Raw genomic sequence first — 13,951 nt, forward strand, 5'->3', positions numbered from 1 at the left:
CAGAACAAAACATACCAAAATAACGTGTGGTGTGTTAGCATAATTTAAAAACAAATGCAGAGAGGTGATCTTTAAATTTAATATCAAAATATGCTGACCATTGGAATTGCATTATAGTTTTGAAGAAATGATTGAAAACCTTTGTCATCAATTGTTTGCTTCATAGAAAAAACAAGACTTGCTAATGTTTTCATATACACAATCTGAAGAAGTTATATCGTTCATAAGAAAGTGATATTTAATTCTAAGCAGAGTATTCACAAAACAAGTTTCAGTAAAAAAAAAAAAACCAAAAAACCAAAAAAAACCTACTGAAGTAGAGTTTTGCAAATACAACTGATTTTGTCCTTGTAGATAATTAGTGAATGTACAAATAGAAATTTTGCTAGACTGCTTCCAAGAAAGATAGGTAGACTCGGCGACTGTGAATTCAAGTCAGCAATGCAGGTAGGAGGCGAACTTGGGCTCTTTTGTGAGCAGCACTGTAGAAAGGATTTTTCAAGGGGGTACACCCTGCATAAAAGCAGTTATCTTGGCATGTGCAAACAAGAAGGGGGAAAGTTGTATTGAAAGAGGGGTGAATTAAAGTCCCTAAAATTCAAGTCCCTTCTTTAGGGAGGTGAGAACCTCCTTGGCATATGCCCTACCTTAATCTGAGCTGTGTTATAGAAAAGTACAGACTCTGGTGTTTGGGACTGACATCTCCAAACCAAGAAAATTAAATAAATAAAAAAGGCAAGGGAAGTTTAGAAAATGGTTCTTTCACTAGTGGAATAGAGTCTGAATACCAGAATTCACTGAGAATCTATTTACACCACAGTTTGATTGCGCGCACACACACACACACACACCCATACATATGCATACTCTCACATACATTCCCAATCTTTAATTTAAAAAAAAAGTCAAACAATCAAGAGTGACTGCTTGTAAAATAATTTGTAAAATGCCTAGAGCTGGGCTAAATTTCAACCTTATAGCAGATCCTGAAAATAAATTTCATAATAATATTCCCATGCCTAAATGTGCCACTGTTAAAACTGAAAAAAATTTAAGCATGTAACATTAAACACCAAAATTAGTTTAAGCATTCAGTAGCAAATGGTTTTTCTTGTAAAACTAAGTTTCTTGCACTGGAAATGGCCTGAAATATTAGTCATAGCCCTAAACCATAGTACAAAATATAACTGAAGAATTCTCATTTTATTCTAAGTTAAACCACCTAACAATACCACTTGTATATTGCCATCATGTTATTCTGTAAAGATGTGATATATAAAATGCTGTAAGACCTGGTACCTTTTCAATTTATAAACACAGTGAACTTCATTACTGTACATGTACTCTGCAACTACAGCTTAGCTGTAAATCCTCCACACACAATGGTATGGACATTATTCCCCCTCTATCCCCGTTAAACTGTACATCGAGACAATACAAATTTACTGTCCCACCCACCCCCTTACAAAAAAATAATACTCTAAAAGCAACCCTACTGCAACTTTTTAATTAAGACGATTACATATATTTTAGACCAATTGCTTTAAAGCAAGAAGGCAGTATAAACCTTCTAGGAAAATTTTTATAAAAGAGGTTAAGAAATATAAGACAATTTATACATTTAAAAACTTACAATAAATAAGAGAAGAGATGCAGGCATTTTTGAATACTAGATACTATAATCCAATACAAGAACATCTTCATGTTCTGAAGCCATATGTTGAAATTCATTGTTCCTCATGTTTCCTCTCCATGCTTTTAATATTCATTTAACATGACTGGGTACTATGGCTCATTACTTTTCACAAATACTGTGACTGGAAAAAAAAGGTTAATTTTGCTACGAAAATGTTATAATACGTTTTGTATGATCAGTCATCATCCTAAAGAGTTCAGTAGAGTCAATGAAAAATAGCAGGGTTATAGCCCCTCCCCCCAAGTCAAAACAATATTTGTTGAAGTAATAAGAATTAGACCCCATCACAAATAACTTTCACTGAGAAGATAATTGTAACTTAATCCTGCAGCGAAATATCCATTTTTCCGTGTTCTTTTCTTGCACAGTTCCATCAAATGAAGATCACAGCATATTCATAATAAAGTTATATAACTGATTCAGCACCACAAAATGAATTGGGAGACATGAGCGTCTGTCCTGGATTGCAGGGTCACAGGTTAGCCAGGAGAGTGCATTGTACTGTTCCAAAACAAACCTGAAAAGTAAATAAACTGCATAAGTCATGTATTTATTTCCAATCTAAATTTTGGAAGCAGTTTTCAATTATGGCATTTAAGACTCAAAGTCACCTTAAAAAAGAGTGTAACAGAGAGTCCCTGGGGGGAAAGCAATTTCCATAAAAATTATCCTCAAAAGTAGATTACTCATGTTAGAATAGCAGTGCTTAGAGATCCAGTGGTATACAACTGTGAATTCTTGCCAAAAATGAGAAAAATATATAAGAATCAACATTATATTCTCTTAAAGTTGCAGTGACAAATTGTTAAGGGTAAAAGACTTGTACCTGAGGACATCTGAAGTCTGATTTGAGTCAAGTGGGTGGGAGTGTTTACTGTGAAGCAGCTCGTCAGATTGCACTGAAGGCACGTGGAGGTGCAAAGAGGCCTAAGAAGGTAACAGGTAATCAGTCAGTCAGCCAAACAGAAAATAATCTGCTAACTAGTTTTACCTTATTCTCCCAGTGTATCTTCTAAAATGATTAAATACATTTTAGTCCTATGTTATGAATGAAAGCCACTATAAAAATGCTTGTTTTCTTTAATTCATTATAGACCTTTTTTTTTTTTTTAAGTAGGGGCAGGTTCTTGTTCTGTTGACCAGGCTGGTCTTGAACTCCTGGTCTCAAACAATTCTCCTGCCTTGGCCTCCCAAAGTGCTGGGATTACATGCATGAGCCATTGCACCTAGCCAGAAGTGATTTTTAGGTGCAAAACTTATTTTGAATCTATTTTCTTTTCTTTACCTTTATTGTTTTTGAGACCATACAATAATCCTTAGAAAAAGAATTTCTAATTATCTGCTAAGTCTAATTTGCCTAGATGTGCAACGTAAATGTTTAAGGAGGCACTAAATTGAGTAAACCTGAGTAGTCTGTTCTTAAGGTATACGACACCCTTTATGACTACGCAGACATACCTAAGTCTAGCACTGAAAAAAGTAACAGGCGTAAGCATAAGCAAATAGTTTGGTTACAGCACAATAAACCTTAAACAAAGCTATCTTGGGTTGAACTGAGAACACCCTAAGTAATACGGTGCACAGATGCCTGCTTTGCCCACTCAATTTCGTAACAGACGATTAGTAAAAACTGGCACACTCATTTAGATACGGCAATGAATAGTGGCAGAAAGGAATGAGCTACTCCACACTCCAATTAAATGAGTCATTCATTTTGTTTATAAGTCAATATATGTAAGTCAATATAGTATTAAAAAGCTATGACAAAACAATGATGATGTTCACTGCAGTAACTCTTCATAGATCTCATTCTGTATACTGTAAAAGGTACTATTTTATATTTAGGTGCTCTCTCATCTGCAACTGCAATATATGTAGAAACTTGTGCAGTATATTTAGGAATATAACCAAAGATATCTATGTTTGAACTGTCTACAAACTCTTGATTTATCGAGTTATAAGCAAGTCTCACACTGCAAATCACTACAAATTTTTAAAATGTAATTAGTACCAGTACTCTATTCCTATGATAAAAAGGAATCTAGCTAACAACCCGCTATATTTCCAAGCAAAGAGAAACAAACCAGGTGGCTTTACTGCCTACAGTATAAAACTGAGATATATGGAAAAAAAAAGTGAATGAAACTTATAGTAAATTATGCTTTAGATGGTAGTTCATAACCATAAGTCCTAATCTTGTTACAATGTATCTAAGAGTGAATGCCCACCTTACACTATCCTTTCTGCAAATAAATACTGAGTAGGAAAAGCTCTAGATAGTCCCTTGGACTTTTTGTAAAGTTGTGTTTCCTGAAACACATCCCCTGAAACACTAAGGTAATAAACTATTAACAGGTGTTAAATAATCCTTTCCTTGTGTATTAGTAAGTTTGGGAAATGCTAGGTAAACTATCTTATTTACCTCTGTTTTTCAGAGACTTTATGTGCATACATGTATTATGACTAGAAAAGAGGACAGATAGCATGTGTAGCACCCTCCCAAAGGACCACAAAGAACCCTTTGTTTTGTGGAGACACCACAGACTACTAGTATATAGAAAATCCCTTGAGAATATGTTATTTATTTATTTTTTATTTATTTATTTTTTATTGAGATGGAGTCTCGCTCTGTTGCCCAGGCTGGAGTGCAGTGGTGCGATCTCAGCTCACTGGAAGCTCCGCCCCCCGGGTTCACGCCATTCTCCTGCCTCAGCCTCCCGAGGAACTGGGACTACAGGCGCCCGCCACCGATCCCGGCTAATCCGGGGGTTTCAGTGTTCGCCAGGATGGCCTCCATCTCCTGACCTTGTAATCTGCCTGCCCTGGCCTCCCAAAGTGCTGGGATTACAGGCGTGAGCCACCGCGCCCGGCCGAGAATATGTTCTTGTAATGAGATCTTTATAGACACATCTACTGGATGTGCCTTTATAGGCACATCTACTGGAAGAGGAAGAAATGTCATATGACAAAGCTATTACTTGACACCCTTTAAATATATTATCTCATAAATAATCAATTCAGATCATCAGCTGTTGTATTCTTTATAAATGTGGTACAGAAGTCCACTGTTTAATCTCAAATGTCATTGAGTCAATGGATGTGATCCAAAGATATCAAGATTTAATGGCAACAGGAAGAAACCTATTGGTCTAGTACCCACTAAAATACATCCCTAAGAAACCAAAGCATACATACAATCCAACTTCTACTCCAACAGGTAAAAATAACTTAGCATGTGTGTATGTATACATGTATGTATTGACTGACTGAGACAGAGTCTCGCTCTGTCACCCAGGCTGGAGTGCAGTGGTGTGACAGCTCACTGCAACCTCCACCTCCCGGATTCAAGCGATTCTCCTGCCTCAGCCTCCCTAGTGGCTGGGATTACAGGCACCTGCCACCATGCCTGGCTACTTTTTTTGTATTTTTAGTAGAGGCAGGTTTCATCATGTTGGCCAGGTTGGTCTCAAACTCGTGACCTCAGGTGAGCTCCCCGCCTCAGCCGCCTGAAGTGCTGGGATTATAGGCGTGAGCCATTGCACCTGGCCCAATTAGCAAGTATTTATTTATTTTTATTTATCTTTTCTGAGACGGAGTTTAGCTCTTGTTGCCCAGGCTGGAGTGTAATGGCGTGATCTTGGCTCACTGCAACCTCCGCCTCCTGAGTTCAAGCGATTCTCCTGCCTCAGCCTCCAGAGTAGCTGGGATTATAGGCATGCACCGCCACTCCCAGCTAATTTTGTATTTTTAGTAGAAACAAGGTTTCTCCACATTGGTCAGGCTGGTCTCGAACTCCCGACCTCAGGTGATCTGCCTGCCTCAGCCTCCCAAAGTGCTGGGTTTACAGGTGTGAGCCACCGGGCCCGGCAGCAAGTATTTAAATTAGCATGATTTGGTGATTAAAAACAGTCAACTTCTGGTGGGTTTACATAAGAATAAGTGAGTCACATCTAAATTTGTTATTCTGGAACAATAATACCAGCAGCAGTAATAAATTCTGCATAGGGCTTTTATATCTCATTTTGTGACTTATCTCCACTTCACATTACATTGCTTACTAACAAATTTGGTTTTGTTTTTTTGAGAGAGGGTCTCCTGTCACACAGCTGGAGTACAGTGGCACGATCATGGCTCACTACAGCCTCAACCTCCCGTGTCAACTTCCTGTGCTCATGCAATCCTCCCTCCTGCCTCAGCTTCTCATGTTACTAGGACTACAGGCACGTGCCACCTTGTCTAATATTAAAAATTTTTTAGAGAGACAAACTTTCACTATGTTGTCCAGGCTGATCATGAACTCCTGGCCTCAAGCGATTCTCCTGCCTCGACCACCCAAAGTGCTCGGACTATAGGTGTGAATCACTGTGCCCAGCCTGAGTTTGTTGTAATAAATCACTATGAATCTGAGAGTCTCATTACTGTATTTAAAAACCACTCAGTTTTAACACAGTAATCTATACACAGCTAGAAAAACTTTTTAAAGTAGTAAATGAAACTAAAAATCAAGTATTACAAAGATTATAAATCTTTTCTTTTTTTTTTTGAGACGGAGTCTTGCTCTGTCACCCAGGCTGGAGTGCAGTGGCATGATCTCGGCTCACTGCAACCTCTACCTCCCAGATTCAAGTGATTCTCCTGCCTCAGCCTCCCAAGTAGCTGGGACTACAGGCACATGCCACCACGCCTGGCTAATTTTTTGTCATTTTAGTAGAAACAGGGTCTCACCATGTTGGCCAGGCTGGTCTTAAACTGCTGACCTCGTGATCCACCTGCCTCAGCCTCCCAAAGTGCTGGGATTACAGGCATGAGCCACCACGCCCAGCCTAAGATTATAAATCTTTTATTCCCCAAAATAATGTAGCATAACAGCAGTACAGTATGATGTAGTTCAAAGAATAACATAATAATCATTAAAAGACCCAGGTTTCAGTCTTGAGTCTATTACCAATTATGACTTTAAACAGGTGAGTTTTTCTGAACTTAAATATGCTCACCTATAAAATGAGAAGGTTAGACTAGAGGTAACATAAAGTTTCTCTCAGCTCTAAATTTACGTATGTGCAGTCGAAACAGACTGAGCATCCCCAGTCTGAAAAAATCCAAAAGTGGAAACACTTCTGGTCCTAAGCATTTCGAATAAGGGATACTCAATCTACACTAACAACAAGGATCCTAGGGGTTTGACTTAAGAATAAAGTTCTAAAATATAAATTTAAAACTAGTTTTTTTTCTTTTTTTTGAGACAGAGTCTCACAGTGTGTGGCCCAGGCTGGAATGAAGTGGTACGATCTCAGCTCACTGCAACCTCTGCCTCCCAGGTTCAAGCGATTCTCCTGCCTTAGCCTGCTGAATAGCTGGGACTACAGGCACCCGCCACCACACCTGGCTAATTTTTGTATTTTTAGTAGGGACGAGGTTTCGCCATGTTGGCCAGGCTAGTCTCAAACTCCTGACCTCAGGTAATCTGCCTGCCTCGGCCTCCTGAAGTGCTGGGATTATAGGCGTGAGCCACTACGCCTTCGTGATCTTGTTTAAAGAGTCACACATGGCAATTCATTTAAGAACTTAGACAAGCTATAAGACTTAAAAAAGCCACTTCCAGATTTCTCAGGACTTAGGCTGTCAATTAGAATTATTTAGGAACTGGGACAGAAATGGCAATACCTTAAGAAAAAGGGGACACTGATATTGTGCTTGAGGACATGCTGACCAGAACCAGTCAGGTAATGGACCTGCTTTGGCAGTTGATACAAAGTAACCAAGGGCCAATGGTTGCTGAAGAATATTAGGTACTTCCTCATGAGGTTCTGTTGAAAGTAGCCGATCAGTACTCTGACCCTTAAAAAAGACAAAATTAGAAGTATATTATTAGTTCACTCAAATATAGCTAAGTACCAGATACAAACACAGAATGGCTTATAGCAATCAGTCTCATTATCTTATGACATCAATTTAACAAAATACTGAAGGATATTGAAAAAAACCAGTTTCTACGTACTTAGGAGTATTATAAGTAAAAGCATTAATAGAACATATTTTAAGAATTGCATTAAATGAATATGCCAGCTGTTTAACAAGTCTGTATTATTATGCCAAGCTCAAAGGAAAGTGTGTAAACCTTCACAGATGAGTAAAACATACAAAATTTTCAATGACATCTTTAAGTTACTTGCTAATATTCCTTTAAGCCCTGAAAACCACACCCCAATTCAAAAGGTGGATTCAATTTAGCTTTGTTAATCTAGCACTATCTATAAAATGCAGTTAATAGTGTTGTGAAAATTATTATGGCAACATGAAGGGACAACTACTAAGTCACATTCATATCCTTTGGATTAATGTATTTCTTGGTATTTAAGGAAACAGACAAAAGAAAAATAATATGCATGAAAATGTTCATTACATGATTATCTATAATAGAAAAAAACCTTACATGTCCAATATTTTGGGAAGGACACAAATTACGGCATAACAAAAATGCAACATTAAAAAGCTGATTATACTTATTGAAAATTGCAATATAAACATATGTGGAAGGATGATAATTTGCTTAAAAGTAAAAATGGTTTTATTAAGGTGGTGGGATTACTGGTGCTTTTGTTGTATGTATTTCTTATCTAATTTCTTTGCAGTTACAAAAGGAGGAAGGAATGCAAATAAGATTGGAAAAAGATCCTTCCCTACTTTAAAAGGGTAAATTTTAAACCTATGCATACTACAATAATCAAATCAGCAGTATATATAATTTCTTTTCTTTGAGATGGAGTCTCGCTCTGTCGCCTAGGCTGGAGTGCAGTGGTGCAATCTCGGCTCACTGCAAGCTCTGCCTCCCGGGCTGACGCCATTCTCCTGCCTCAGCCTCCCCAGTAGCTGGGACTACAGGCGCCCACCACCACGACCAGCTAATTTTTGTATTTTTAGTAGAGACGGGGTTTTACTGTGTTAGTCAGGATGGTCTTGATCTCCTGATGTCATGATCCGCCTACCTCAGCCTCCCAAAGTGCTGGGATTGCAGGCGTGATCCACTGCCCCCAGCCTAGTATATATAATTTCAAATAGGTGTTATTCGCTGAAGCCCAATTAGTTTTTTTTTTTTTTTTTTTGAGATGGAGTCTCGCTCTGTCACCCGGGCTGGAGTGCAGTGGCCGGATCTCAGCTCACTGCAAGCTCCGCCTCCCGGGTTTACGCCATTCTCCTGCCTCAGCCTCCCGAGTAGCTGGGACTACAGGCGCCCACCACCTCGCCCGGCTAGTTTTTTTTGTATTTTTTTAGTAGAGACGGGGTTTCACCATGTTAGCCAGGATGGTCTCGATCTCCTGACCTCATGATCCGCCCGTCTCGGCCTCCCAAAGTGCTGGGATTACAGGCTTGAGCCACCGCGCCCGGCCGCCCAATTAGTTTTTACTTCAAATACAAGGTCAGGACAGCTTGCTTCCATAATTGCTAAAGATAAAAGGGGAAGTAGATGGTCAGTGTTTTATCTAGTCTTATGAGAAAATAATATTTTATTATATTCCTTGTCACAGCCCTGATATGAATGGCTGCTCTTAAGAGTTATATATAGTGATTCTGAAAGATACTATGATCCTATATCTGAGTAAAAAACTATGGTGAACTGCCACAAAAACTACAAAAAAAGGAGTAATGCCAAATGGTCTAGAAATACGGATTCAGGGAAAGCAGAGCCTTAGAGATTCTCTTAAAAATGTGCAATTCAAAGTACTGATGTCTACGATGTAGAAATGCATGAATGTACTGTTAATTAACCTCAACTCCTGCTAGTTTCCAAGGAAAAATAGTATTGCATTTCATATATTAATCCATTACTAAGTTAAGGAATGGTATTTAGAAAACTACACTTTTTTTTTTTTTTGGTCACCCTCTTTTGGCGCCCAGGCTGGAGTACGGTGGCTTGATCTTGGCTCACTGCAACCTCCGCCTCCCAGGTTCAAGTGAGTCTCCTGCCTCAGCCTCCCGACTAGCTGTGACTACAGGTGCGAGCCACCACACCGGGCTATTTTTCACATTTTCAGTAGAGACGGGGTTTCACCATATTGGCCAGGCTGGTCTCAGACTCCTGACCTCATGATCCACCTGCCTTGGCCTCCCAAAGTGCTGGGATTTCAGGCGTGAGTCACTGCGTCCAGCCCAGAAAAACTAAAATTTACAACACAGTTACCTTGCCCACATCACCTCCATGGGGGTAATGAGATCCTGGAGAATGTACAGGAGAACCAGTTGGAGAAGCAGGAAGGATATTAATGATATCAGGGTCAAGATCATCTCCTGTGTCTAACAAATCAAAGATACCCATTCCATCTGCTCCATCTAAACAGGAGAAAGAAAAGAAATTTAAAACTCCATTTTCCATATCCTACGGTCATTCACAGGAAAGGGTCAAAATAAATGAAATTTTAACCAAAATGGGTTAATTTAACCAACATTTACTGAGTGTCTACCATGTGCCAAATGTTGTGCTAAAAAACATACAAATAATTATGCATAAACAAGCATGTGGTAGTCTGAATAATGGCCCCCCAAAGATGTCCACATCCTAATCCCAGGAATCTAAGAATATGTTACCATAAAAGACTTTGTAGATGTGATCAAGCTAAGGATCTTGAGATGGGGAGATTATTCTGGATTATCCGGGTGGGTCCAATGTAATCACAGGGGTCCTAATAAGAGGGAGGCAGTAGGGTTAGAGTCAGTGAAGGAGATGTGATGACACTATACTGCTGGCATCCAGGACAGAGGAAGGGACCATGAGCCAAGGAATGCAGGTGGCCTGTAGAAACTGACAAAGGCAAGGAAACATTTTCCCTTAGGGCCTCCAGAAAGTAATCAATCCTGCTGACATTTTGACTTTGGCCCATCGAGACTGATTTTGGACTTCTGACTTCCAGAACTGTAAGATAAAATAAATGGGTGTTGTTTTAAGCCACTAAATGTGTAGTACTTTGTTAGAGCAGCAACAGGAAACTAATACAAAGCAAACATAGTACAAAGGAAATGAAAATGTGTTTAAAGTGGGACTGCAGTAGTCCCCCTTATCCATGGCGGATATGTCCCAAGACCCACCCCCATACCCACATAGATTTCTGAAACCAAGGATAGTACCAAATCCTATATACTGGTTTTTCCTTTACATACACACCTATGATGGAGTTTCAATTATAAATTAGGTACAGTAAGAGATTAACAACAAGAATATTAGAATAATTATAGCAACATACTACAATAAAAGAGATGTGAATGTGGTCTCTCTCACTCTCTCTTTCAAAGTATCTTATTGTACTGTACCCATGGGTAATTGAAACCATGTAAAGGAAAACCAAAGACAAGGAGGATTACTGTATTTACGAATAATATCATGTTCTTTATTAAGTAAAATACTCGAGTTATTATATAACACACTAAAACAAGAGAGCATAATAGCCATATATATGACTTTAGAGATGTGAGATTTTTTAAGGTATCTCAGAATAACAATAAAATATTATTTATTTTCTCTTCCACTAAAATGTAAACTATAAATTCACCTGGAAAAGCTACGTCCCTACTTTGGCAGTTTATATAAATTATATTATTTTGGCAAATCAACAGAAGAGATACATAAAATGAGTTCATGTACAGGTACCTCAAAAGCACAAGGGTAAACCTATACAAATATTTTGTGACCAACTATTGCCTTTTAAAATAAGTAAAGATGGCTGGGCATGGTGGCTCACACCTGTAATCCCAGCACTTTGGGAGGCCAAGGTGGGTGGATCATTTCAGGTCAGGAGTTTGAGACCAGCCCGGCCAACATGGTGAAACCCCATCTTTACCAAAAATACAAAAATTAGCCAGGTATGGTGGCATGCGCCTGTAATCCCAGCTACTCCAGAGACTGAGGCACGAGCATCGCTTGAACCCAGGAGGTGGAGGTTGCAGTGGGCTGAGATTGTACCACTGCACTCCAGCCTGGGAGACAGAGTGAGTGAGACTCTGTCTCAAAAAGCTTTTTAAAAGTAAAGATTTATGGGATAATTCACAGCACCAGTTCTGGTATCAACAAGGTAAAAGAATGATTGTATTAAGTTTCCTGTTGCTGCTTTAACAAGTTACCACAAACTGTTGGCTTAAAAACAACACACATTTATTTTCTTACAGTTCTGGAGGCCGGAAGTCTGAAATCAGTTTCGTTGGAGTGAAATCAGGATGTTGGGAAGGCTGAAGGGGATAATCTGTTTCCTTGTCTTTTCCAGAGTCTAGAACTGTATTCTTTGGTTCATGGGCTCTTTCACCATCTTCAAAGTCAGCAACATAGCATCTTCTCCCTTTGACTTTGCTTCCTGCTGTTTCCATCACATGGCTTTCTTCTCTTCTATGTAGTCAAACCTGCTTCTGCCTCCTGCTTATAATACATGTTATTGCATTAAGGGCCCAACTGCATAATTGAGGATGATCTCTCCATCTCAAGATCCTTAACTTATCACATCTGCAAAGTCATTTTTTGGTAAAATAAGGTAACATTCACGTTTCAGGTATTGGACATGAATTTATTTTGGGAGGTATTCTTCAGACTACCAAAATGGAACAAATTACCTACCATTGTTGGGATTGAAAGCTAAATCCAAATTTTCAGTGGTATAAGTAGCTGAAGCTACTTGCACAGAAGCAGAAGTAGGAAACACAAGTATATGAGTACATGATGTGTCCTGTGGGGTATTTAGCTGAGATGTCTGCATGTTTAGAGTCGTGCTTCTTCCAAATACAGAACCAGTTGACACCGAATCTGAAAAATGAAAGACATTTTTTTCTTTTAATAAATGAAGAATAAATGTTATGTAATACTTAAAAACTGCATAAAGAATTAAATCTGATATAAACTAAAGATAGCTAACCTGGCATAATAACAAAAGAGCCTTGGGGCTCCATTGCCACCAAGCAAGCACTGAGAATGCTAGGGGAGTCTGCAGCAGATATACCACACATTCTACACATGTCTTTGAGCCTTTTACTTAGAGACTGCAAGTTTCGACGACTCAGCAAACAGCTCCAATCTGTGGGTATCGACAGTTTAAAAAAAAAAAAATCACAGTAACAGCATTATTAATATCCTGTAGAACCAAGTTAAAGTTAAAACATAAAAATAGTTAATGGCTTTTAAATTAGTGTATTCCTCAAACTGGAGTCATCATCAAGCCAAACTTACTGCTGATGCTACTCAACATCCTTTATCCCCCTAATATTAGGTATATCAAATTCAATTAGTATCTGCTCAACAGAGGATGAGTTAAATAACAATCAGAAAGTGGAAAAAACAGAAAACAAGTAAGAACAGCAGTAATAAGACTGCTATTAAAGTTAAAAAAAGAGTAAAATGTCTTTTTAAAATTTGAATTAAGCCATTTGTGGCCTAGACATATGTGTTTCCTTATTTGATAACCTTTGCATTGTATTCAACATATATACCTAGATGTGGTCAGAACAGTGTGTGAATTAACATAAAACAGAAATATAAATACTAATAAAAGCACAACTTTACCTTTCAATTCTCCATGACCAATCCTTCCTAGACGACCAATTACAACTCTCCATGGTAATGAACTCATTTGTACAAGTCCTAAGCACCACTCCCAAAGTTTCTGTAGACCAAATTTTCTAGCAGAACTTTTTTTCCGACGAGCCCTATTGTATGAATAAAGAGTGTCATAAATATTTCTAAATTTTATGATTTTTTTTGTTGTTGTTGTTTTGAGATGGAATCTCACTCTGTTGCCCAGGCTGGATGGAGTGCAGTGGCGCAATCTTGGCTACCTGCAACCTCCACCTTCCTGGGTTTAAGTGATTCTCCTGCCTCAGCCTCCTGAGTAGCTGCAACTACAGCTGCGTGTCACCACACCCGGCTAATTTTTTGTATTTTTAGTAGAGATAGGGTTTCACCATGTTAGCCAGGATGGTCTCAATCTCCCGACCTCGTGATCTGCACGCCTTGGCCCCGCAAAGTGCTGGGATTATAGGTGTGAGCCACCACGCTCAGCCCGACATTTTAAGAGAGCTCAAATTTGTGAAAAACAGATTCCCTTTATTTTAGTGCTTCACACCTTTACACAAGTCCTAAGCGAGAATATTCATAAAATCATAGGTTTGGCATGTTTTTCTATTTCACATTACAATATATAAATTTTTTTAAAAAATTTGTCTAAAACACCTCAATTCATCAGAAATACTGCTCTCCACCAGGGATTTTTTTTTTTTTTTTTTTTT

At 38.7% G+C, this 13,951-nt stretch overlaps 1 protein-coding gene across 1 annotated transcript in view; it reads right to left on the minus strand.

Moving 5' to 3' along the window:
- Positions 1-219: 219 nt before the first annotated feature.
- The window catches only part of MED13 (mediator complex subunit 13), a 124,862-nt gene continuing 111,130 nt past the window's right edge, over positions 220-13,951 (minus strand). Inside the window, 7 exon segments of the mRNA XM_017875238.1 lie at positions 220-2,213; positions 2,523-2,623; positions 7,361-7,534; positions 9,876-10,024; positions 12,291-12,476; positions 12,586-12,744; positions 13,230-13,372. Coding sequence (XP_017730727.1) covers positions 2,081-2,213; positions 2,523-2,623; positions 7,361-7,534; positions 9,876-10,024; positions 12,291-12,476; positions 12,586-12,744; positions 13,230-13,372 — 1,045 coding nt within the window. The 3' untranslated portion in view covers positions 220-2,080.

The sequence above is a fragment of the Rhinopithecus bieti genome, unplaced genomic scaffold (genome assembly GCF_001698545.2).
Source record: "Rhinopithecus bieti isolate Rb0 unplaced genomic scaffold, ASM169854v2 scaffold_9978, whole genome shotgun sequence".
Lineage (NCBI taxonomy): Eukaryota > Metazoa > Chordata > Mammalia > Primates > Cercopithecidae > Rhinopithecus > Rhinopithecus bieti.